A 27,469-nucleotide genomic window follows, 5' to 3' on the forward strand; every position below is an offset into this window, starting at 1 on the left:
AGAGAGAGTAAAAACTAGAAATAGTGCCCTTCTGGGCACAGGTCTCTACCAGTGTGTGTGATGTTTGGCAAAATGTTTAGGAGTAGTGTGTGTGTGTGTGTGTGTGTGTGTGTGTGTGTGTGTGTGTGTGTGTGTGTGTGTGTGTGTGTGTGTGTGTGTGTGTGTGTGTGTGTGTGTGTGTGTGTGTGTGTGTGTGTGTGTGTGTGTGTGTGTGTGTGTGTGTGTGTGTGTGTGTGTGTGTGTGTGAGACGCGGCTTGGCCTGTTGTAGCGCCACCATGAGGCTGATTTGAAAACTGTCAAGTGGCATTTCTTCCTCAGCCTAGTGGGAATATGCATGCACAGTTTCACCGCAATCGGACGCTGCGTTGAGTAGTTGTGGCGATTTGTACAAAACGGGTACAAAGCGGGCTACTCCTGAAAAGTTTAGAAGCCAATCGTAGCCAATAAGGGTGGATTATGAGAAATCAAACAAACCCGACTTGATCACATGACTATGGAGAGCATGTGTACCGATTTGCGTGAAATTTGGATAAAATCTGAAGGAGTAATATTAGAAAATGTGTTTTACATATGTCGGCCTCCTGGTGGCGCTATAAAGAGCAGATGTGAAAAATTCCAGGCAAAGGTTTTTCCTTGGCCTCTAGGGAGTTGGCATACAAAGTTATCCACAGATCCATGCAGTTAGAGGTAAAAACACTTTTCGGCCAGTTTTAGCGCCACCATGAGGCTGAGTTGAAAATGTTCACGTGGCATTTCTTCCTCGGCCTAGTGGGAATGTGCGTGCACAATTTCACGGAAATCACACGATGTGTTCATGATTTGCAGCATTTTTTTAAACTGAGTTTGAAACTGAGCACTCCTGCGGACTTTGGAAGCCAATCTTAGCCAATCAGGATGGAGTCGGATGAAATCTGAAAGACCTGTTTCGTTGAATGGCTCTAGAAAGACTGTGTACCAATTTGTGTGATGTTTGGACGAAATCTGTAGGTGTACTGTCCAAAAACTTGTTTTGCACAAAGCGGCCTCCTGGTGGCGCTATAACAGGCCGTTCTGGAAATTCTGGGGCAGAGGTTCATCGTTGGCATCCAGGGAGTTAAAATTTGGCATCGACCGGGTTAACGGTGCCAGAGATTAGCTGTTCACAGACGGACGGACGGACACACGGACACACGGACGGACGGAGTGCAAAACATACTCTCTCCCCATTCCTTCGGCCTGGTGGAGACAAAGAGAAAACAACATCAGCGTCAGAATGTACACGACACGTGCATATGATCTTGGTACATTATATACAGCTGTGGTTTTCAACCAGTGGTCCGGGGACCACCAGTGGTCCTTGGGAGGGTTCCAGGTAGTCCCCAGCTAAATGATGGAGAGTTGGTCACCAAATGGACCCTTCTAGATCTTTAACTTTTGAGAGCGTAAAATGAAACTATAGTTACATTATTGTTAAACATCTGCATCACTTAATTTACAAGAAAATTAGAGAACAATTAGAGAATGCAGAATAATTGTTATTTTAATCAACGTTTGCCTGTTATCTCTCCTATCACACCAACATCAACACAGCATGGAATTGAGGACAAAATCGTATGCAACAATAACAAAATATTCTTTAGTTTTTTGGTCTGAGAGGCTAAATGTCGTTAAATGGTGGTCTGTGGCTCAAATGCAGAATAAATAATGGACCTTGATGTGAAAAGGGTTGAAAACCACTGATATACATCAACATAAGGCAGTAAGATAATCCAAAATGTCATAATCATCAGCCGAGGCGTATACATATGGTGAGAGACAGCATTATTTCAAGGTAAATAAATGGCATATTTACTGGCATTTATTTGCTGATTGAGCAATCCCATCGGCAAAGCACCGTGGAGTGGACAGTATAAATCAAGTTGAGCACAGCTGCTCCTCCCCACCCTTCTCAACTGAACGTTTTCTGTTTATATCAAGTACTTCCCAGCAGCCCCTCATGAAACTCGAGCAACAGCATTGTTTCAGCAGTTGCCACCATACTGTATGTAAACAACTTCACAGTATCTTCTATGTACAGCAGATTAGGTAGGAATAGTTCAGGCATATTTAGAGTGCAAGCAAAGGACAGGAGAAGGGATAGGTTTGAGGGATTGGGGGGGGTCGCGGGGCGGAGGTTAGCGCTTCCCTTTGTCCTGGTTCATTCTAGTTAAATAAATGGTGCATTTATATAGCGCTTTTATCCGAAGTGCTTTACATAGATAGTGCACTACACTACAGTATATTCACCCATTCACGCACCAATGGCAGAGGAAACCTGGCAGCGGTGGCCGAACGGATTGCGGAGCGGTCTTGATACCGGAAGGTCGCCAGTTCGAATCAGCGGTCCGACACGTTACAATTACCACCGCTGAAGTGCCCTTGAGCAAGGCATTGAACCACTACCATGAAATGTTCTATGAGCAGGGCCTGGCTGGAAACAAGTTCTTGAGCTTAGCCCAGATACCCTGGGTAAATATAGTAACTTTGCTTTGCTTTGCAAGCAAGGGGGGGGGATTTTGTTTTTTAAATGATGAAATGTTAAAGTATTGCAATCCAATTCAAGTGAGATTTGTGTTTAGTTATTTTATATTTAGTTGTATTATGGTTAAAACATTGAGAGCTTCTGCTCTCCTGTCTACACTGCAGACAGTGCCTGCTGTGTTGTGGGGTAGCTGTGGAAAGCCTTATTCAGTCTAAAGCCTGCCATGCACAGCAACTAGTGTCTGTCTGTCTGTCTGTCTGTCTGTCTGTCTGTCTGTTTGTCTGTCTCTCTCTCTATCTCTCTCTCTCTCTCTTTTTGGGGGCTGGGTACCCCAAAATTAAACCAAAATACCCCTGGGGTAAATGTCCCACCGCGTGGCAGATGGAGGAAATTCTGTCTAGCCCGGGGGCCCCTATTACTGTAAATCCGGCTCTGCGGGCAAGGCACCAACCTGCACATCGGGAGCAATTAGGGGTTCAGAGTCTTGCTCAAGGACACTTCGGGCTAACTCTGGGGGAGCCTGGGATCGAACTGGGAACCTCGTGGCTCCCATCTGGCCACACTACCGGCCGCTCTACCCCTGAGCCCCAGTAGTTCTTGTCAGTTCGTTCATGTGTCTGATTGTACGGGGAAACAAGCTTCTGTAATGTCTCTATTTTTGCAAAATCTTGAAAATGTGTGCACATTCTTTCACAGCCAACATTCTTAACTCAAACCTTTGCTTCTGGAGGACGGGGTCCCTGGTATAAAACATTTCGAGATGGGGGTCGGTGGCCAAATACATGTCGTTCCGGGAGTCCTTGACATGAAATAGTTTGAGAAACCACTGATATATCAGTCAACTGTTAGGATTTAGAAGACATTTTGTAGAATCTGGTCTCAGGTCTTAATAATAAATAATAATAATAAACTTTATTTGTATAGCACCTTTCATACATAAATGCAACTCAAAGTGCTTCACAGGGCAGTACATAAAAATAGCAATAAAACACAGGCAAGCAGTTAGACGGATAAAACAATGGTAAAGAGCAAACAAAAAAGCATAAAAACATAGATGGACGAGAAACAAAGCACACCGCAAAAGGTCAGAATAGAGAACTCAACTAAAACTAAAACTAAAACTTAATTAAAAGCAAGAGTAAAAAGGTGAGTCTTGAGTTGAGCTTTAAAAATGTCTACAGAGGGTGCGTGTCTAAGTTGAAATGGAAGTCGATTCCAGGCTGTAGGCCCATAGAAGCAGAAGGCTGCCTCACCATATTTTTTTGTAGACATTTTGGGCTAATTAATAGAACTGTGTGTACTGTATGTGACCTTCCTTCCCGTGCAGGCTCTCCTAGACGTGGTGGTAGAGAGGAGTGAGGGCCACAGCGTGGAGCAGCTGGAGCGTCTCTACTCTCTCCTCAGCCAGTGTATCTACCAGCACCGCCTAGAGTACGACAAGACCCGGCTACTGGAGGTTAGAGACGCACAACTCTCTCTCACACACACACGGACACACACACACGAAGAACACACACACACACACACACACACACACACGAAGAACACACACACACACACACATCCATACAACACAAACACAGCTTTATTTGAAAGGTCGAGCAGAACATATTCCCCAGAAACATTATATATTAACAAAATGTAATTGTCCTTGTAACTTGTGTTGGCTATAACAATAATATTTAGCCAACATTGACTCACTTATTCAGGGTGGTTTGCTCATTTTGCATTGGCTTTAGACAAAATGTAAACAAACACTAAGTGTAAAAATAAGTGGGTTGTTTATGAACAATATATAGGTAAATATGTTAATACATGTGATAAGGTCCTTTTGATGGTATGGTCCTTTTAAAACATTATGTTCTGCTGCTGTTATGATAGAGTGGAGAATGACAGGGTAGAGAGAGAGAGAGATGTTATACGATGCCAGTCACGGGTCGGATTTGGACCCGTAACATTATGGTCAGGTTTCTGTGTCCTCATGTGAGCCATCATTTAAGGATTATGACATGTAAGCACCGCACTGACGCTTGGCTTCATTAAGGCTGTTTGATTCAAACAGCTGTTGTGTTATTGAACAAGAGAACAACGTGCCAGACGTGATGGAGAAGCCGACAGACTGCCTGCATCTGTCTGTGGTTGGCCTGATGATATCTCAGACACGGCCGTTAGCTATGCCCATTTCTGCTCTATTATTAGTTCAGTCACTTAAACCTGTTGATGTTTGTTAAAGGTCAGTGTAATTGGTTTAAGTACACACACACACACACACACACACACACCAGTGGTCCGGGGACCACCAGTGGTCCTTGGGGGCGTTCCAGGTGGTCCCCAGCTAAATGATGGAGCGTTGGTAACCAAGTGGACCCTTTAACTCTTGAGAGCGTAAAATTAGGTTTCATTTTACGCTCAAGAGTTACATTATTGTTAAACATCTGCATTACTTAATTTACAAGAAGTCTACACAATTGTTATTTTTGAGCAACGACAACTAAATATTCTTTAGTTTTGGGTCTGAGAAGCTAAATGCAGTGGCGCAACTCCCACCGAACACTGGGGGGGGATAGAGAGGGCCCCCGCCGAAAAATCCGTCCCCCCACATCCCCCTAGGGGAGGGGGGGATGGAGGGGTCAAACCACCAAAACGTGGGGTTATGGTTAGGGTTTGGGGTCGGACTACAGAGAGGTTCCAGTGCATCCACGATACCCAAAACCCCCGAAATGCACATACAAAACTGCGTTTTGGCACAGTTATTATTATTATTATTATGAATTACCTGGCTGTGATTCCTCCTCCTCCCATGTGTCTCAAAACGTAAAAGTTTAACCACATCATCAGCAGCTCGAGCATGGTCAAAACTCACTGACCATCTGTAAGTAGCCTATTCTATATAAAATGTACAACACCATCATCTCCTGGGCAGCTTTCAGGAGAGGAGAGGGTTCGCATGTTTTAAACATGTAGTTAGTGTTGGGCTGAAAAACTCATGCACCTCAAGAGAAAAAAAAGGAAGAAAAAAACAACTGCAGCTTACCGGTGTTGACAGTTGTGGAGCTTTCATTATAGCGACGCGTCGATCTCCTCCTTTCCCCATAAATCCAAAAATAGTGTAATAATAATAATATACAAAAATACTTCCACAGCCTTACTAGAGCATGGTTCCCAAAGTGGGGTCCAGGGACCCCCAGGGGTCCTTGAGCGAGTTCCTTCCAGAGGGTACCCAGCTACATGATAGTTAATTGGACGACATGTGACATTGCAGGGGACCCCCCAACTCAATTTGGAGGGGACAAATGTGACGTTGGCAGGGGACTTGACTTGTCCCCCGCGTCCCCTACCCAGTTGCGCCTATGGCTAAATGTCATGAAATGGTGTTCGGTGGCTCAAATGGTGAATAAACAATGGGACTGACATCATGATGCACACACAGTGCAAATTGTCAGCTGCTTTTTGAGGTTTAGATGCATGTCGTTTGGCAGATTAGCTGCTCCGACCCACCCAGCGTTGTGTCAGTCCCTGCCTGCTACCTTGGACTGAAGGCTTGGCTCCGACTCTGTAAGACAAACCGGCAGACAGCCTTACTCTGAACACAGCAAGCACATCATAGCAATTGATCTTTGTCTGTCCATAGCTGTGTGAACGATGGCCCTGTTTGATTATTCTGTCCCGCTGAGTGAGAATGTCCTGCTTGCGTTCAGGTGGCCCTTCATCCCCAGAATAGGCTGCATCTAATGATAACGCGCAGTGAGGCGGGTGGGTGTGTGCGCGCTACAGAAGACAAGTGTAACATACGCTGTAGAGTGAGATCTGAACATGATGATGATTGCACACAATGTCTCGAGTATGATAGAGTCAGAATAGAGAGAGTAAACAACTTTGACATATGAGAGTGACTAATAAGACTGGGCTTTGTGTCGCACATTGTCCGTTTACAATTCACTGTGACATTTCCACAGAGTTTGCTCATTTAACTCCCGTAAGAACATGGTGAGAAGAAGTCCGCTGTCGAACCCCCCTTTCCTCCGGCTTGTCAATGATGTTACCTTGACATTTAGTGTTTTGTCTGTTGTTCGTCAGACGTGTGTCACAGTGTCAAAAGGTTATTTAGACAGGTTCAGTTGAGTTAGGAAATGGAATGCTAGCAAAGTAAATGGTAAATGGCCTGCCTTTATCCAAGGTGCAACGTGCATTTCATTCCCCCATTCACATCGACGGCACAAGCAACCATGCAAGGTACCAACCTGCTCATAGTTAGTCACAGTTAGGGCTTCAGTGTCTTGCTCAAGGATATTTTGACATAAAGGTTCCCAGATGGCCGCTCTACCCCCTGAGCCACTGCAGCACATTAGATTTGTTGTCTCAAAGCCTCGGCACTGGATCCCTCCACCTCGTGGCTCAACAAGTCAGATGCACTTAACCATATTATGTTACTCGCGAGTTGTGAGGATGCATGTTTGAGTTTGGTTCCCGGCCTCAGTTTCCTGAACCCCTCTGCAGTCTCCTGAACCCCCCTCTGCAGTCTCATCCCTGAACCCCCCTCTGCAGTCCCTAATGCAGTTTCCTGAACCCCTCTGCAGTCTCATCCCTAATGCAATTTTCTACGGCGTACAACTTAGTCGATGCATAAAATGAAAAGTAACACATTTCAAGATGTCTTTTGGGTTCAGTAACTTGTGATTGATGAGTATTTAGTTAAAGTGCCTTATTTTACTGCCATTTTATGGTCTACCCTAATTGAATAGATAAATTGGATAATCAAAACATTATCAGATTAAACGAATAAGTCAATTATGAAAATAATTGTTGTTTGCAGCCCTACTGTGAGCCACCTGTTAGCTTTGCAGTAGCATTGAAAACCTAGCTTCCGTTGTCCCACTTATACAGACATTACAACAGCTATATAGTGTAACTCACATTGACTATTATGACTACAAAGTTATATATGATGAGGGAGAAAACAAGAGAGTTACGGCAGCAGCTGGTTATTAATTCATACATTATGAATTAATAACCAGCTGCTGCCGTATCTTATCTGTATTTAATGTAAGGGGAGTCCCCACCGGAGGTCGGCGCGGTGGTCGGCGGCAATATTCCCTCAAATTTTTGTTCGGTCTGCGCAAACACTCAACCCTCCTGAGCAGACATCAGCAACTGCTGTGCAAACATACGTCACCTTGACAACAAATTATCCAAACGTTAGATAAGTGAGCTCACTTCACACAGGTGTGATTATTATTATTTATTTTTTCCAAATGGATTTTGGGAGTGAATCAATGACTAGTTACATAAGGTTACGCAATACAAGTTACAACATTGTTTTTTTATATCAAGCTGGTAGGCTAACAATTTTAGGAATATTCAGGTAGTCTATATCAGTGGTTCTCAACCTTTTGTGAGGCTGTGACCTGACCCCCCAAACTAAGTAATCATATTTAAACTGGGGACCCCCCACCCAGACAAGCAACAGAATGGTTCCACAGATAAATATAGTGAAAATAGCAGATCTACAAGCTCGTTGTGAACTTGTAGATTGGCTCTTTCTTATATTATTTAACAATCTGGCCAATGTGTGACCAGTTTTTATTGCTTTTGATGCAGTAATGGTCTTTTTCTTTTTGAGCCTTTGAGGTATTATGCAAGTCTTAAAAGTCCTTAAATTGATGGGGGGCATGAGAAAACATGAACATTTTATTATTAAGAACAGTGGAATGAGCTATCTGGGGACTGGGGAGTGCCTTCCACAGGGCTGGGTCTGTGTCTTTGAACTCGTAGTTTATCGAAACTAGTCTCTCGAGACAGACTGTTGAGTTGACTCCGTCAATAAAGGAAAAGAGGGAACTGTTTTTCCTTTACTTTTGACGATGGGTTCTCAGGTTGTCGAACGTCAGCCCCAGTCCCTACGCCGGCTATGGGCTATATAGCTCCACATAGCAGAGGGAGAGGTTCCAGTCCCGCCCCCTCGAGAGACCCGGAAAATAAATCCCCGTTCATTTTCCTCATAGACTTTTCAGAAAGTATTTATTTAAAGACGTTTACGCCGCGGACAAAGCCAACTCTTGTTGTGACAAATCATGACAACAAACAAAATTTTTCGGGCTGAACAAATAATTAGAAAGAAGAAGAAGACGACAGGTTACAGCACTTTTTTTGTTGTGTTTGTTGTCATGATTTGTCACGACAAGAGTTGGCGTTGTACGACGCTTATAAGGTCTTTCAATAAATACGTTTTGAAATGTCTATGGGAAAAATGCATTGGGAACTATTTTCTGGGCCTGGCGTCGTCATGAAAGGGGGTGGGACTCTCTATAGGGCTAGTAGACCACTGGAGATTAACATTAGCTTCCACATGTTTCATTCACAAGTTCACCGGAGGCTTGTTCTGCTGTAGTGATATGCAAACGCTAACGTAACCACGTTAGCTAACCACCTAACGCGAAGCTAATGTTGGTCATTCCCATTATGGAACGGTTTTGGAACCCCTATCGTTGTTGTAGTGCACAACCGTGCTTTGATCCACACTTCCATCCGTTCGCCTTTTAAATCTCCCATCAACGGGTCCAAGCGACGCGATGTCATCTGGTTCTTCATGTTTGCGTGCAGGGTTTCTTGTTACTGCTGCCTGCCGCTGCTGCGTCTCTCCTCCCCTCCCCTCCCCTCCTCTCCTCTCCTCTCCTCTCCTGTGTGTCATTCTTGACAACATCTTCTTGACTCGCCTGTGTAATCTAAATAAAGTGTGGGCAATAATGTCGGGATAGGTATTACTGTAGTAGATGAGACTTGGAGTTGGGTACACAAAACCTTTTTAAGAAATCTTTTTTTTTTAACACCAGCTGCTCTGTGGCTGCGCGCGACAGATTTCAGATGTGCGTGAGTGGCTAGTATTATGTTGTGAGTGACTCCTCTTCATGGCATGCAGACTATGGGATGATCATGTTATAGACTGACACCACGCTAGACAGGAACGCCCAAAAACGTCACATCCGGTTTTAGCCTGGGGTAAGAATTTTCTATGGCTGCCAATGCAACTTGGTCCAATCCTTAATCACATACGGACAAACATCTATGCCGATGCTATCTAACTTGCGGAGGTAGCGTGCCTTGTCCACGGGCAACAGATCTTTCAACGTATGGCATTGCAAATACGTTTGATAATCGTTACTCTGCTCAATATTGTTTTGAAAATGGCGCAAATTGCATTGCAGTGAACGAGCGCAAATCACAACTTCCCCAGGGGGTGGGCGGAGTCACAGTTTGAGACGAGGCAGCCAATCAGCAACGTCAGTATGGTTGCCAGTGTTGGCAACTGTCGTGACAGAAATAAGCTAACCAACCTCTAAAAACCAGCCATGCATCTGTGTGGGCCAAAACAAGCCAAGTTTGTCTGGAAATAAGTGGCCTTGGCAACCCACTACTACCCGCAGACTACCGGTGTCGTTCTGGTCGTGAGAGTTTCATAGTCATTCAAAGACCAGCAGCTATTGCATAGCAGCTGGTAAAAACTAGGGGTGCACGATTATGAAATTATGACCGATATCCGATTTCCGATTATTTGCAGGGTCATATCTGCCGATACCGATTCTGACCGATTCCGATATTATACAGATGACCAAAATGGAAACAATCCTAGGCTCTATAGGGGCTTGGCCAAAAGCCTGTTAATAAAGTATTCAATCAATCAATGAATAGCCTATACTCTTTTCCAAGTGTCTGTTTTCACAACTGAATGACTACTGAATGAGATGAGTACACAAAGTAAATGTAGAAATGTTTTAAATAAAAATAAAAAATGCTGGTGAAAACCGATTTAAATAATCTGTATTATTTTGAGACCGTTCCGATATGGCATTTTTATGGCCGATATGGCTGATTCCGATTATGCTACCAATTAATTGTGCATCCCTAGTAAAAACTACTAAAGAGATAGCTCCCAATACAGTCTCACTTAAGACCTCCAAAGACCGCCATTCACTGCAGGGTCTCCGTGGGAATCGTGGGATACATAGCAGCATCAGTTCAAAGGCTTCATCCTTGTATTGGAATGAGACCTGTTTTTTTAAAGAAGTGTTCTAGCCAACTCGATCCTGCGGGAACCATTGGAAGTACTTCTGAAGTACTACTGCGCTGTCAGAAAGAGGAGAGAAGAGCAGTGTTGATTTTGACAGCAAAATTTGATTTTAGTTTTACTCATAGTCTCTTTTTTATTTAGTTTTAGTCACATTTCAGTCACTTGGAATGTTTTAGTGTTAGTCTTGTTTTAGTCGACTAAATATACGATTTTAAATCTACAGTTGATTTAGTCGACTAAAATTGTATGATATTTAGTCGTCAAAATGTATTTTGCCGTCGTAATGGCTGACTTGCTGAAAATAGCCGATCTACAAGCTCACAACGTGATGCGCTGCGACGCATTTTTTCAGCATGCAACCAAGTGTAAAATGATTTATACCGGATCTCTTGTCCACTAGTCCCTCCCTAACATTTTTTATTTGTTGACAAAATTGTGACCACACGCGATATAGAGCCTGCCATCGCGGGGGTGGCAATTGTTGAGGACAGCTGAAAGACTATTTTCTTTGTCCTTTTTTATTTTTCTGTCTAAAATAATCTGAAGCTATATTATTATTCATGTCATGTTAGAGCAGGTCTGTAATAAATGTCAGAGCTGATATCGACATATAAATATGAAATAAATGCTTAAACATGTCACTATGTCTAATGTTATAACCATTGGGTTAACCAATGCTAACTAGACATACGGCTTCCCTGCTATAGTATGCAAATTCCGCTAAAATCCGCCTTTTTGTACACAATCGTTTTGGAAGATAATACTAGTCTTTTACTGGCTAACAGAAATAGCACAGAAATAAGTATTAACAACGATATTTTGTAAAAAGTGTGTTTATTTTGGTCCGCCTAAAGCTAATTCATGCTAATGTTCCAGCTGGGGGCACTGTTGACCACAACAATGGAAAATGCGGAAATGGCTTCCTATTTCCAATAGCAGAAGAAGAAGACTCGAATGAATGTATTGTAAACATTGTAACATTATGTCACCATAACGTGGTTATTATTAGTTGCTTTGGAATGTACCTGCCATGAAAATTAAGGTCATAATAACGCAGATCGCATCGATATGTAATATAGCGCGATAATGTACTTGTTTTAGCTTACAGGATTGATATCAATATATTAGCTAAATGTAGCTAACGGCTATCATTGTGGGGTTGCCAGTTTCTGCGAGAGAAATAAGCAACCCGGTATATGAAAACAAGCCCAAAATAAGCGAAAATAGCGGATCTACATGCATACAAACAACACAAATCTTGTGTCTGGCATAAATTATTTTCAGATGGGGGTCTGCAGACAAATAATAATAATAACAGGCTAATGAAACAGAGGAATTAAGAGAAGAGCCAAGAGGTCACAATTTGTGCTGGGAGGGTTTGAGAGCAAACTGTCCTGTTGTCTGTTGGTTACTGTTTTTTTATTTTTTTATTTATTGCATTCATATAGCTCTTTTATTTGTACTCATCTGGAACATTTACATAGGCCTAATTTATCTGCCACTGTTATTTTCCCTTTTTCATACTACAAAAGGCCAAATAAATACAGTAGCCTATTTTAAAAAGGAGAGATAACAGGCAAACGATCAAGATAACAACATTCTCTAATTGTGTAGACTTATTGTAAATTAAGTAATGCAGATGTTTAACAATTATGTATATCTTGAGAGTGTAAAATGAAACAAAATGGACCTTTTTAAGGTTTCTTTTTACACTTGATAGTTAAAGATCTAATAAGGGTCCACTTGGTTACCAACTCTCCATAATCAACTACACTTTAAAAACAAGCCCAAATAATCAACTACACTTTATTTTTGTCAAATACATTTTTATTAACAGGTTATAAATTATTATAAAATTGGTACAGTAGGCCTATGCATTATTTTTCTTTAGAAACAAGGCCAACTAATTATAATAAGCAGACATGGCAACACTGCTGGTTGACTAATGGAGAAATGAAGGGAAAACAGCGCCCCCTAAAGTCACAGATCACTGAACTAAAGCTTAGAAGTCCATTTTCTCTGCTTGGTCTTTTTTCCACTACTCCTGCAAGACATTTTTCTATAAGCCATATCTCCAAACCTGGTGGGTCAAACTGAACAACCAATATGTCAATTTGAAGCTATGATTCCCTGCTTTCACATGACATGAAAAAACGGAAATTCAAAAAAATCCAATGGCAGCCCCTCGGTCAAATCTGGTCACAATTGTCAATATATATTTATCGTAGCTTAGTTTTCATTTAGTTTCCATTTAGTTTTCGTCAGTGAAAAACGGTAGGCGACGAAAGTTATTTTGTCATAGTATTAGTGGATGAAATCAACACTGGTGAAGAGGATAGTCCTCGTGGTTCAACAGGTGGTCCCATGCATGCATGGAGTGTGTCCGTCTGGGCTGCTTTCATATGGCCAAGCAGTGTCTGCCGCTGTTTTAGAGGACAGGAATGGGGGCTCGTCGTCAGACGTGCCGGTCACTCATCTCTCTTTTGTAGGACAAACGTCTCTTCTCCACAGCAGGTCAGCTTATAGTGGTACCACTACCCATCAGAGAGAACACACACACACACACAAGTGAGTGTGTGTGTGTGTGTGTGCGTGCGCGCGCGGTTGTGGTGTGTCGCGCGCGTGCGCACTGTATGTGAGGTTGTGGGAAATGGAGCGTGCCCATACATTTGTCTCCCACTCTCTTTTTTTCGTTCCCCAGGGTCTGACACACATGCATGCACACACACACACACACAAACACAGCTCGTCTGTCTCTCCTAACCTTTCGGCAGATGGAGTGGACAGCAACCTGCTCTCTGTTGAAGCCACAGGGTCCCTCACTGCCCAGTGCATAATAACTCACCAGCCATCAACAAATTCTCGTTTCACTTCAGGCCCATAGTTTTGACAGTGGCTCAGAATGCAGTAAAAGCATTTCAAGCTGCTCATTATGCAGACGTGTTTGACCTATGACCCTAAATGCCCAGGCCACGAAGAGCTAGTTATTTTGTCTCTGAACTGCACAAGAACATGAATTCCATATCAGTCTGGCGTACAATCATATCCAAAGAGGCTTGCAGAATCATGAGTGGATTCGATGTTTATGTACAGTAATAGAGCTCCGCTGGGAATCCTATGCCTACACTGGTAATGTTATACGGTGCACTAGTCTCTGACCCAAACGGGACTTGGCCCTCTTTTTGCTGTGTTTTTCTGCTAAACATCTTCTTTAGGGCCGGTCTGAAGGAGAGAGGAAGTGTAAGTGAGGTTGCTGTGCAGCCTCACACTTCCTTGTTAGTCAGACAGGAGAGAAACATCAGATGTCAGCTGTATTTTGGGGGTTGACAAGGTGATAGGCCTTCAGGCTATCAGGCTACAGAGAAACAAGACAGCTTGTGTGTGTGTGTGTGTGTGTGCGTGCGTGCGTGCGTGCGTGCGTGCGTGTGTGCGCGAGTGCGTGCGCATGTGCACGCTTACAGTTGTGCACAGCAAATAGATGATAGCTGCCCAACCAGTAGTTAGGTGTCAAAAGCTTTTACCGGGCTGACAAAGCCCAAAGCCTTTAGGGAATCGACACAATTAGTGCATATTTAATGAGCTGTGTTTTAACCACTTTCAACCTCCGTGTCCCTGTTTTGGGCATGCCATTATAGGCTAAAATAATATTTAAACATTTTCAAATGTCCTCCCCCACCCCCACGATTATTTTTCATGAAATATCAGATCTGTAGGCTGCCGTGAATATTTCCGACATTGCTGCCTATTTTTTAGAAACAAAGTCTAAGGCTTAACTGATTAACAACCCTCACATGTGTACCTGTCATAAGAGTGCGACGTGGAAGGAAAAGCAAACGGAACCTGGTGTAAATGGACTCATGCGGAGCACTGCCATCACCACTTTAACACTTGAGATTTGCGGTTCCATTCAGTGCAGGCTGCAGTGGCTTTAATTTGCATCGTTACCACGGTGTCACTTAATTAATGCACTTAAAGTGACACTTTACAAGGCGGGGAGTCGCCTGTTCCTTCCAGCCAGCTGGCCATTATATTCTCCTCATGAATGACCTGCATCCTATTACCTGAGACTAAATCAAAGTCGGTGTAAAAAACACTCTGTGTGTCTGGACTGGAGCCCTGCTTTGAAAGTTGACCATATCCTCTCGCCCATGAATGATAGTTTAGTGGACATTATATGAACTCCACTACAAATGCCACTGTTGGTGGTGGTAGATTATGCAAAGCTTACAGTATGTTGCTAGGGGACGAGCCAGAACACATCCGGTTTGCTTGTTGTGGGTTAAAGACGTAGTGAAAAGGGTTTTTTGGGAGTTTCAGTCTGAAGCGGTAGCCTGTGTGTTTCTGAACCAATCAGTGTCGCATCCCTTCAGGCTATGAGACGTATAGCTCCGGTACATCTGCGACACGGGGAGTCTGAGTTTGTTTACAAGTGAGAGGTAGACGGCCAGCTCAACATGTTTGCTACTACGTGGTTTATTTCTAACCTCGTAGTTCTGTAATCAAAATCAGCTGTGTTTGGAGGAACGTGCAGGGAATCAAACGGGTGAATGAAATCAAGATTCTTCGGGCCGCGTTACATCATCACACAGCACGTTTTTGTTCAAAGGAAGTAATTACATTTTTGATATAAAGATACAAAAGATGGAAAATGTTCCATTGTTTTGGCAACTATTTTTAGGTATGCCTATATGATGACCACGGATATGCACTAAAAGTGTGAAAGACATATTTTTCATTTCACTACGTCTTTAATCATATCTTGGTAGCTAAGGACGTTATCTGTCATCAACCAGTTTATTGTAACACTAGCTAACAATGAAAGTAATCGGGGGGAGAGAAGCTCAAGAAATAATTTCTCCCAGTATAATTATTTTGGCCCGTTTTGAACAAAAAGCCTGAAATCATGAACGCAGTGTGCAATTTACGTGAACATTTTCACACACTTTTCTACTAGGCTGAGGAATAAATCCCACCCTTTTCACATTGGCCTGTTATAGCGCCACCAACAGGTGGATTTTTGCAAAACACATTTTTGGAACAAAATGCCTCAAATCCCCCTCGGGGCACAGGTCTCCACCAGGACAGGTGGAGACCTGTGCCCCGAGGGGCACCTTTTCTAGTTTTATTATTATTTTGAATCCAGGAAACTGCAAGGTCATGTGGAATGGAACATCCACTGTTAGTGACATCAGTTTGAGACATCTATGTATACGTCAAGCCTAGTCATTTTATTATAGCTCAATATCACAAATCATGTCCCAAAGGGCTGCACTTAAAAAGATGAATACGAACAATTTAATACGAACTAGTTCATTGCACATACATAAGCGCACATACAGAGTTACAGACACACACCCACACACACACACACACCCTCTCACAATCACAACACACAAATGAGGTGGAAGTGGAAATAGAGCGGATTTCCATAATTTAGTGCTTGGTTCATGTCAAAGGCTGATGTGTTTATATATTATATATAAATATATTTAACTGTGTAAGTATGTGGCAGATCTTTTTCAACTGTGCTTACAAATATTTAGGGCTTAACCATATTTATGATGAATAGTGAAAGAGATTTGTTTTTTATTTTTTTATTATTATATTTAATCATTTTTGACCATTTCTGCCATTAATGACAATAGGGGCGCCAGTGTGAAAGTGGCTTTGTACTACAGAACTAATAGTTGTAACTGTACTTCCAGAATTTGAAGTAAATTGATTTCTTATAGCAAGGCCTATTGCACTGACTCAGACATTCAAGTAAGAACTTGTGCGCACGCACACACACACACACACACAAAGGCACACAGTCCGCAAAATCTTCAAAACATTAATCACGGTCTATTGCAGGCTAACATCCATCTCTCTTTCCTCGGCTCCATTCAGATTGAGTCTGTGTCAAATTCTGCTGTTTTCATGCTGAGACAAATCGGCCGCATCATTCTGCCATAGCTTTGGTTCATTTTACATCATTTATCACACTGAAAGTTGTTATTCGCTGGGGCAAATTCCAAGTAATATTGGAATAGTGATGCACACAGACTCTGTGTGTGTGTGTGTGTGTGTGTGTGTGTGTGTGTGTGTGTGTGTGTGTGTGTGTGTGTGTGTGTGCGCGTGCGCGTGCACATGCGCACATTTGTATACTCTGTTCATAATGTGTGCATAATCTACATAGATTCTTTAAATTAACCTGTAGTTTTGTCTGTGTGTGGTTTACAGGAGATGGAACGGCAAGTTCAGCATTTCGATACATTCCTGTGAGACAGAGTGCCTGTCAGGTAGATCCTGAACAGACTGGGACCACAAAGACATACACGGAGAGAGAGAGAGAGAGCAACGTTCGGAGTCCAGCCCGTACAGATACACAGAAATGCAAATCAAGCGCAGACGGGAGAGGAGGCATTCAATGGTGCTATTGTCTCAGGAAGCAGTTCTACACAACCAAACTCCTGGAGGTGTCTACAGACACACATAACACACAAACGGTGACCCTGGTGCTACTTGGGTGCTATACACATTTTTCTACCCATGCTGCTCTTGGAACCTATTATCAACTCGAACAACTAGCGAACCAACAGAAGGATTGGGTGATGTCATATCGCAACTGGCTGCCTATCCCAGGAGAAGGCCACACACACACACACACATGGACACACACGGACACACACACATGCAGACACACACATGGACACACGCAGACACACACACAGAGACACACGCGGACACACACACACGCGGACACACATACACTCATATAAATATATACGTACAGGCACAGATCCTCACCAGCAGAAGTGTGAATGTGGTGTGCAGCTAAAGCCAGATTTATACTTGGTTGCGTGTTGTGTCTCGCACTGAAATTAGCTGATCTACAAGCTCTCTATGTGGGTTTGTTGATCCGTTTCCATTTTGGTGCAAGACAGTGGGTGCACATCCAGGCATAAATCGAGCATAAGGAGTCGAGGCCCAGACAATGTTGGGAATCATTGGACTATATTGTCGGAAACCACCTCGCCCCTCCAGTGCAATGTTTCATCAGCGCCCACTTGTCTCATCATCACCATGCCAATACGTGGCTGTTTATTATTTTTTACTTCTTCTTTTTTTCAACTACTTGATTTGCCCGATATGTGTGAGCTGCCCTGGAGCACATTCGCACGCAAAACAATAGTTTACAGAGAATGTTTCAGTGCAGCGGCATAAAGCTCGATGCAGTCAGTCAGTCAGCACAGGAGAGCAGAGAAAGCCATTGCATTACTGACCGTCCGGTTTGGAGACGGGAATCGTCGAACGGCGCGCACGCCGGTTTCTGAACAAAGATGAGTGTATTGTTTGCTCACAGTCAGCCATAAAACCTCTTCTCCTCTCTCAACCCCACCCGGACATGGTCTTCTTCATTCTCCCCATGAGCCTGGTCAGGCCACCATGTGCTAAATACTGGTGGTAGCAGAGTCCCTTCACCAACACTTGGCAGTGTAAATGTCTATTCCACACAAGTCATGCCCATGATTGAGATCATTCAGATTTTGACGTTTTCCCTGCTAGTGATGCTCTAGCTGAGTAACTGGAAAGCACTGCAGTACACACACACACAGTGGAACACGTCTGTAGTTTGCACTGCCTAGCGTGTGCCTTAATTTAAACCTCGAGTTGAAGAAACTCTTTGATATATTTTAGCAGGTTTTTAGACTCCTCCTTGTGATACATTTTGGAATCGATGGGATAGGATCTAATTTTGGGGGATAAGGACCTAGTAACCACTGACCTCACATTGACCTTATTAACCTAAACTACCGTAATGTAATACATAGATAGACTTAAACTAAACTCATTTAACACATAGATTGTATTGCATTTAAAGGACCATACCGGTTTTAGCCCGTTTTAGACTATGACTCACAGTATACATTACTGCCAACTATGGTTGGTGTTCGAGGATTGCATTCATTTGAGTAGGATATGATGGGGTCCCCTCTTTTTTTCTTCTTTTTTGTCCAATTTACATATATTATGTTTTATTGCATTTAAAAGTGCAGGTTGATTTGAAATGTCCCTGGAAACAGATTGATTTCCAAATATAATTCAAACATTATATATACATATATATAGCATCCAGTGCTATTTAGCAAGCAACGGTATGGTCCTTTAAGCTGTTTCACAAGTTGCTATGCTCACTAAAAATTTAAAACAGCACCCTGAGCATTTTCAGAACTAAATTGAAATCTTCAGTATATATCTGTCCCACTCTGACCTGACTCGGCTCTCCACTTGGACACTTACTTGAGCAGCGGTAGGGAGAGGTTGACACCAGCATTGTTTTCTTCTGCTCTCATAAGGACAAAATAATGCGAGTCCAAAGCATTCATGGTGCCAAGTCTTCTGCACACTCCTTTGGAAAATTTTAAACCTAACGGAGCAGAGCTTAGATGCACCTGTGCTTTACTCACAGGGCAGGCTGTATTAGGTCCAATAACCTATGTATTATGTTGTGCATTTGTTTGATTTTTTTGGGTTTGTTTTTGTACATTTTTCTTTTTACATGTATGTTTTGGAAATGTTAGGATTGCAACCTATTTGTTTTTGTTGTTGCATGGATTGTGAGTCTGATAATAAACAAGGCCATTCTAGGCAGTGCCCATCGCTAAGCTGTAAAAAGCATTATATTGGATTTTTTTGTTTGTTTCTTTTTTTTAATTATTGTTAAATAATGTATGTACGCTGGTGTCTTTTGTTTCCACTTAATTCTATTTCCTTCGGTCAAAGAGACGAGCGGGGACTCTCGTATGTGGCTGTCTGCCTGCAGTAAATCAACACATTCACTAAAACTTGACATTTCTATAAACCCCCTTTTTTACTCTAGAGTAGACAACATTTAAATGGTTCCAGGTTTATCTCCTGTTGCAGCGTTTGTGAATATCAGTAGCTGACAGGAAATAGGATATCCATTTCCAAGCTATTCCCTACCAACACAAAAACCCACCGACAAGATCATTTCTATAGCATGTCCGTGGAAGAGGCCATATTTTGACCAGATGCAATCCCGGAGAAAGCCCTCCTGTCTCTCACACAACACGCTCTTTAAGAAACAAAATAGAATCCCTGATTCCAACCCTAACCTCTGGTGCATCTCTCACTGAACCTCTGCCTTCTCTTGAATTGTACTGTAGCTGTAAGTCTTGACAAAAACAATGCAACACCACCAACAACAATAAGACCATATGCAAACTAGCATGGACAGGTTAGCACTCGGATTACTGCAGAGAGAAACCTGCGCTACCTCAGCTTAATTTATTTCCGATGCTAATGGCGAAAACAAACGTTTACTGGGTACACGGGCAGTATTCTGTAGTGCTTTAGCCCAAGATACTGTGGCAACACCAGCCAGCTAAGGTACAGGTCAGGATCACCAGAGATCACAGCTGCTACAGTAATCCAAGAGAGCTATCATTGGTTTTTGGATGGAACTTGTTACTCTCCCTTTTCTGATTTATATAAGTTTGCATTATCTTTGAGCCAGATAAAATTACTGCATTACTTCTATCGTGTTTTCTTGAGAGGTTCTTTTCAAATTTCTCAACATTCTTTCTTGATCCAGCACACATGTTTTCAACGTTATCTCATGTTATGGTTTAGTTATAAGCTGTGGACAGTTAGGTTGCTGTTTTTTTTCCTGACTCAACAAAACACTCGATCATCTTTTACTTTCAAGGTGATTCTCATCTTTATTGTGCGTCTCTAAATGTTGTTTTCTTTTTTATTTATTAATATAATTGTTAAACATGTTCTATTCATGAAAAGTCTTTTTGTACATTTGAAATTACAAATAGAGTAAATGTTTGATTTGTTTGGGACGTTTGTTTTGCTGATGGTGCGTATAGCGTTATGTGTAGCAGGTTCATTTGGCGTGTGAGGGGTTGGGAATAAAAGGGGTTTTACAGGTCTCTCAGGTTCAACACGCAACACAAGCCCTTTGAATTTTTGTATTTATTTCATTGTGCTGAAGTTTTATCTTTTACTGAAGTGGTCGGACTGTGGCATACTGGATGAGGTCAACGTCAGCTGGGCCCAATTTCATATCCTTAAAGGACGACTTGACCACTTTTTAACAATCTTCATATAATTTGTCCTCACTAATGTTCATGATAAAATAGCACCATTTCTGTCTACTCACTTTGTGTCTCAGGAGGGCTGTGGGTAGTTCAGAAACCCGTCTACCAGTGACATCAGCGATGGGGAATCCAGGCTACAGTAATAGAAACTTGTTTGTTTGTTTTTTGCTATTTTATCATGAACATTAGTGAGGACCAATTATATGAAGATAGGTTGAAGTTGTCCTTTAAGCTGATCTAGTAGCCTCCGTGGAACAGAAAGCAGATTGGTTTACCTTAATACTTTGCTTTTTGTTATTTTTGGTTCACCCTCTGCCAAAAGATTGATGCTTTAGGATTCTAACTACATTTGGAGTAAAGAGAAATGGGTGGTGGTGGTAAAATGTCATACATTGTGGGTCTTCCTTTTGTTAATAATTATGGCTTACATTTTTAGACGGTTTGGACTAACAACCAATTTTTGTCTGGTAGTTCAGGCTTAGTCCTATAGTCCAGTATGCAGAAAGCTTTTTCAACCTTCCATCCTTCTCCTGTTTGTCACCTCTTTATTTTTTTATTTGACAGATTAACATACTAGTCTGTGGTTATTCATAGCTTTGTCATAGTTCTGTTCTTTTTTTTTTTAGGTTAATGTGTGCATTTAACACAACCCCTTCACATTTAACTGTTGATTTAGTGTAAGTTATATTTGAAAAGAACCATTTACTGTATTTCTAAAATAAACTGCTGTGATAAACTTGAATAAAGGTTCAAATTGTATTTGTATGTCATTTTCCCCCCATTTTGTTGCTTCCTCTTGCCCCCCATGTAAAGCGTCTTTGGGTACTCAGAATAGCACTATATATAAAGTTTGAGATATTATTATTAGTATTTATAAACTCTTCAGCTGTGTTTTTAGGATTGGTGTGGGGACAAATTATTTCACAATAATAATTTAAAAAAATATTCAATAAATATAAGAACATATGGAATCAAGGCTACGTTATCAATCCAAATGGCAAGGTGTATTGTTTAGTGTTGTTCCTTTAGTGTCTACAGCATGTACTATACTATATACTGTAAAATGTATATTTATTGATTAATAGTATACATTAATTCATACATTCCATTAATAGAATATAGCATGTACTTTACTTTTACTTTATTTGGACAGGACAATGCATATTAATGGACGTCACATGGACGTAAATACACCGGATATAGCACAGTTGCTAATTTTCATCCGCAGTCCTCACAAGAAAAACAAAACGGAAAACAGACAGGCAAACAGTGGAATACATTTAGATAACATTACATAGGGAACACAGCATCAAAAATAAATACACCTAAAATAATCATGAATGGTTGCAGCTTTGGTTTTCAAGCAACCATTTTTTCAGTTTGTATTTAAAAGAGGAAAATGTAGCACATTCCCTTATACGCAGAGGAAGTCCATTCCATTTTACACAACCCTGTACTGAGAGGACATTTTGGCTGAATGTTGTTTGCCGGTGTGGCACTTCGCAGTCTCCTCACCCTCTGCCATAAAATATGTAGTCACATCTGTAATGAAAGTGTTCTATATGATGACAGCTTTACATAGCGAACAGGATAAGGAAAGCAACCATCAAACAGAAGCCTATCTGTTTCCGTTTTAAGGAGAAATAGGTGCCAATGTTAAAAAAGGTTGCTCTGGCTTTGACTACACAATAAAGTGGGGTGGTTATAGCAAAAACAATCCATGTACAGATGAAATCTAAGAGTTTGAGAGAGGAAGGGGAGTAATTAGAAAAAGGAATGTTTTGTCGTTTTGGAGTTATTTAACTTAAACGGCCAATGCATTAATATTGTCAATGGCAATAGCATAAACTTTGGACTGCTACTAGTCCTATACTTACACCTAGAAACCCCATTCAAACCTGTTTAGGTTCATCTTACGGAAGTTACGGTGGACATGTTTGCCTGAAATGGAATCTTTGAAATGTTTCATAGTAGAAATATAGTGCTTTCAAATTTGAGACATTTATAATGGGGCTCAATGGCAGCTCTATGGCACCTCAAAAAGTTACTTTCACCTAGAAACTCCATTCACACTTTTTATAATTCAGCTTACTGTGGGCACACATGCTGGAACTTTTTACTTTGAAATGTTTTGTAGTTTTTTAACTTAAACGCCCAATGCATTCTCAATGGCAATAGCACAAACTTTGGCATGCTACTAGTCCTACATACTTACACCTAGAATCCCCATTCAAACCTATTTAGGTTCATCTTACGGTGGACATGTTTGCCTGAAAAGGAATCTTTGAAATCTTTCATAGTTTTAGAAATATAGTGCTTTTAAATTTGAGAAATACAGAATGGGGGTCAATGGCAGATTTTGGCACGTCAAAAAATCACTTTCACCTAGAAACTCCATTCACACTTTTTATAATTCAGCTTACTGTGGAGACACATGCTGGAACTTTTTACTTTGAAATGTTTTGTAGTTTCTGAGTTATTTAACTTAAACGCCCAATGTATTCTCAATGGCAATAGCACAAACTTTGGCATGCTACTAGTCCTACATACTTACACCTAGAATCCCCATTCAAACCTATTTAGGTTCATCTTACGGTGGACATGTTTGCCTGAAAAGGAATCTTTGAAATCTTTCATAGTTTTAGAAATATAGTGCTTTTAAATTTGAGAAATACAGAATGGGGGTCAATGGCAGATTTTGGCACGTCAAAAAATCACTTTCACCTAGAAACTCCATTCACACTTTTTATAATTCAGCTTACTGTGGAGACACATGCTGGAACTTTTTACTTTGAAATGTTTTGTAGTTTCTGAGTTATTTAACTTAAACGCCCAATGTATTCTCAATGGCAATAGCACAAACTTTGGCATGCTACTAGTCCTACATACTTACACCTAGAAACTCCATTCAAACCAATTTAGGTTCATCTTACGGTGGACATGTTTGCCTGAAAAGGAATCTTTGAAATGTTTCATAGTTTTAGAAATATAGTGCTTTTAAATTTGAGAAATACAGAATGGGGGTCAATGGCAGATTTTGGCACATCAAAAAAATCACTTTCACCTAGAAACTCCATTCACACTTTTTATAATTCAGCTTACTGTGGAGACACATGCTGGAACTTTTTACTTTGAAATGTTTTGAAGTTTCTGAGTTATTTAACTTAAACGCCCAATGTATTCTCAATGGCAATAGCACAAACTTTGGCATGCTACTGTCCTACATACTTACACCTAGAAACCCCATTCAAACCTATTTAGGTTCATCTTACGGTGGACATGTTTGCCTGAAAAGGAATCTTTGAAATGTTTCATAGTTTTAGAAATATAGTGCTTTTAAATTTGAGAAATACAGAATGGGGGTCAATGGCAGATTTTGGCACGTCAAAAAATCACTTTCACCTAGAAACTCCATTCACACTTTTTATAATTCAGCTTACTGTGGAGACACATGCTGGAACTTTTTACTTTGAAATGTTTTGTAGTTTCTGAGTTATTTAACTTAAACGCCCAATGTATTCTCAATGGCAATAGCACAAACTTTGGCATGCTACTAGTCCTACATACTTACACCTAGAAACTCCATTCAAACCAATTTAGGTTCATCTTACGGTGGACATGTTTGCCTGAAAAGGAATCTTTGAAATGTTTCATAGTTTTAGAAATATAGTGCTTTTAAATTTGAGAAATACAGAATGGGGGTCAATGGCAGATTTTGGCACGTCAAAAAAATCACTTTCACCTAGAAACTCCATTCACACTTTTTATAATTCAGCTTACTGTGGAGACACATGCTGGAACTTTTTACTTTGAAATGTTTTGTAGTTTCTGAGTTATTTAACTTAAACGCCCAATGTATTCTCAATGGCAATAGCACAAACTTTGGCATGCTACTGTCCTACATACTTACACCTAGAAACCCCATTCAAACCTATTTAGGTTCATCTTACGGTGGGCATGTTTGCCTGAAAAGGAATCTTTTAAATGTTTCATAGTTTTAGCATGCCGTTTTTCATCATTTTTGAGGATTTGAAAAAAAGACGAAAATCACTCCGAGACGATGGGCTATAGCCCATGGTCTCGAACGGCATACTATAGCATGCCGTTTTCCATCATTTTTGAGGATTTGAAAAAAAGACGAAAATCACTCCGAGACCATGGGCTATAGCCCATCGTCTTGGAGTCATTTTCGTCTTTTTTTCAAATCCTCGTTTTTCATCATTTATGACCATGGGCTATAGCCCATATCGGATGGCACACTATAGCATGCCGTTTTGCCACATTTTTGAGGATTTGAAAAAAAGACGAAAATCACTCCGAGACGATGGGCTATAGCCCATGGTCTCGGAGTCATTTTCGTCTTTTTTTCAAAACCTCGTTTTTCATAATTTACGACCATGGGCCGTTTTCCATTATTTTTGAGGATTTGAAAAAAAGACGAAAATCACTCTGACACGATGGGCTATAGCCCATGGTCTCGAACGGCATACTATAGCATGCCGTTTTGCCACATTTTTGAGGATTTGAAAAAAAGACGAAAATCACTCCGAGACGATGGGCTATAGCCCATGGTCTCGGAGTCATTTTCGTCTTTTTTTCAAAACCTCGTTTTTCATAATTTACGACCATGGGCCGTTTTCCATCATTTTTGAGGATTTGAAAAAAAGACGAAAATTACTCCGAGACCATGGGCTATAGCCCATGGTCTCGGAGTCATTTTCGTCTTTTTTTCAAAGCCTCGTTTTTCATAATTTATGACCATGGGCTATAGCCCATGGTCTCGAACGGCATACTATAGCATGCCGTTTTTCATCATTTTTGAGGATTTGAAAAAAAGACGAAAATCACTCTGACACAATGGGCTATAGCCCATGGTCTCGAACGGCATACTATAGCATGCCGTTTTGCATCATTTTTGAGGATTTGAAAAAAAGACGAAAATCACTCTGACACCATGGGCTATAGCCCATCGTCTTGGAGTCATTTTCGTCTTTTTTTCAAATCCTCGTTTTTCATCATTTATGACCATGGGCTATAGCCCATATCGGATGGCACACTATAGCATGCCGTTTTGCCACATTTTTGAGGATTTGAAAAAAAGACGAAAATCACTCCGAGACGATGGGCTATAGCCCATGGTCTCGGAGTCATTTTCGTCTTTTTTTCAAAACCTCGTTTTTCATAATTTACGACCATGGGCCGTTTTCCATCATTTTTGAGGATTTGAAAAAAAGACGAAAATCACTCCGAGACCATGGGCTATAGCCCATGGTCTCGGAGTCATTTTCGTCTTTTTTTCAAAGCCTCGTTTTTCATAATTTATGACCATGGGCTATAGCCCATGGTCTCGAACGGCATACTATAGCATGCCGTTTTTCATCATTTTTGAGGATTTGAAAAAAAGACGAAAATCACTCTGACACAATGGGCTATAGCCCATGGTCTCGAACGGCATACTATAGCATGCCGTTTTGCATCATTTTTGAGGATTTGAAAAAAAGACGAAAATCACTCTGACACGATGGGCTATAGCCCATGGTCTCGAACGGCATACTATAGCATGCCGTTTTCCATCATTTTTGAAGATTTGAAAAAAAGACGAAAATCACTCCGAGACCATGGGCTATAGCCCATCGTCTCGGAGTCATTTTCGTCTTTTTTTCAAAGCCTCGTTTTTCATCATTTATGACCATGGGCTATAGCCCATATCGGACGGCATACTATAGAATGCCGTTTTTCATCATTTTTGAGGATTTGAAAAAAATAAGAAAATCACTCCGAGACGATGGGCTATAGCCCATGGTCTCGGACGGCATACTATAGCATGCCGTTTTCCATCATTTTTGAGGATTTGAAAAAAAGACGAAAATCACTCCGAGACCATGGGCTATAGCCCATGGTCTCGGAGTCATTTTCGTCTTTTTTTCAAAACCTCGTTTTTCATAATTTACGACCATGGGCCGTTTTCCATCATTTTTGAGGATTTGAAAAAAAGACGAAAATCACTCCGAGACCATGGGCTATAGCCCATGGTCTCGGAGTCATTTTCGTCTTTTTTTCAAAGCCTCGTTTTTCATAATTTATGACCATGGGCTATAGCCCATGGTCTCGAACGGCATACTATAGCATGCCGTTTTTCATCATTTTTGAGGATTTGAAAAAAAGACGAAAATCACTCTGACACAATGGGCTATAGCCCATGGTCTCGAACGGCATACTATAGCATGCCGTTTTGCATCATTTTTGAGGATTTGAAAAAAAGACGAAAATCACTCTGACACGATGGGCTATAGCCCATGGTCTCGAACGGCATACTATAGCATGCCGTTTTGCATCATTTTTGAGGATTTGAAAAAAAGACGAAAATCACTCTGACACGATGGGCTATAGCCCATGGTCTCGAACGGCATACTATAGCATGCCGTTTTCCATCATTTTTGAAGATTTGAAAAAAAGACGAAAATCACTCCGAGACCATGGGCTATAGCCCATCGTCTCGGAGTCATTTTCGTCTTTTTTTCAAAGCCTCGTTTTTCATCATTTATGACCATGGGCTATAGCCCATATCGGACGGCATACTATAGAATGCCGTTTTTCATCATTTTTGAGGATTTGAAAAAAATAAGAAAATCACTCCGAGACGATGGGCTATAGCCCATGGTCTCGGACGGCATACTATAGCATGCCGTTTTCCATCATTTTTGAGGATTTGAAAAAAAGACGAAAATCACTCCGAGACCATGGGCTATAGCCCATCGTCTTGGAGTCATTTTCGTCTTTTTTTCAAATCC

General features: G+C 41.3%; 1 protein-coding gene across 1 annotated transcript in view; it reads left to right on the top strand.

The window, feature by feature from the left end:
* atad2b (ATPase family AAA domain containing 2B) overlaps nt 1-21,443 on the top strand; it is a 148,897-nt gene extending 127,454 nt beyond the window's left edge. Inside the window, exons 27-28 of the mRNA XM_079526214.1 lie at nt 3,829-3,957; nt 16,789-21,443. Of these exons, the coding sequence (XP_079382340.1) occupies nt 3,829-3,957; nt 16,789-16,830 (171 nt within the window). The 3' untranslated portion in view covers nt 16,831-21,443. The remainder of the gene's footprint in view (nt 1-3,828; nt 3,958-16,788) is intronic.
* The last annotated feature ends 6,026 nt before the right edge of the window (nt 21,444-27,469 follow it).

The sequence above is a fragment of the Electrona antarctica genome (assembly GCF_951216825.1).
Source record: "Electrona antarctica genome assembly, chromosome: 17".
Taxonomy (NCBI): Eukaryota; Metazoa; Chordata; class Actinopteri; order Myctophiformes; family Myctophidae; genus Electrona; species Electrona antarctica.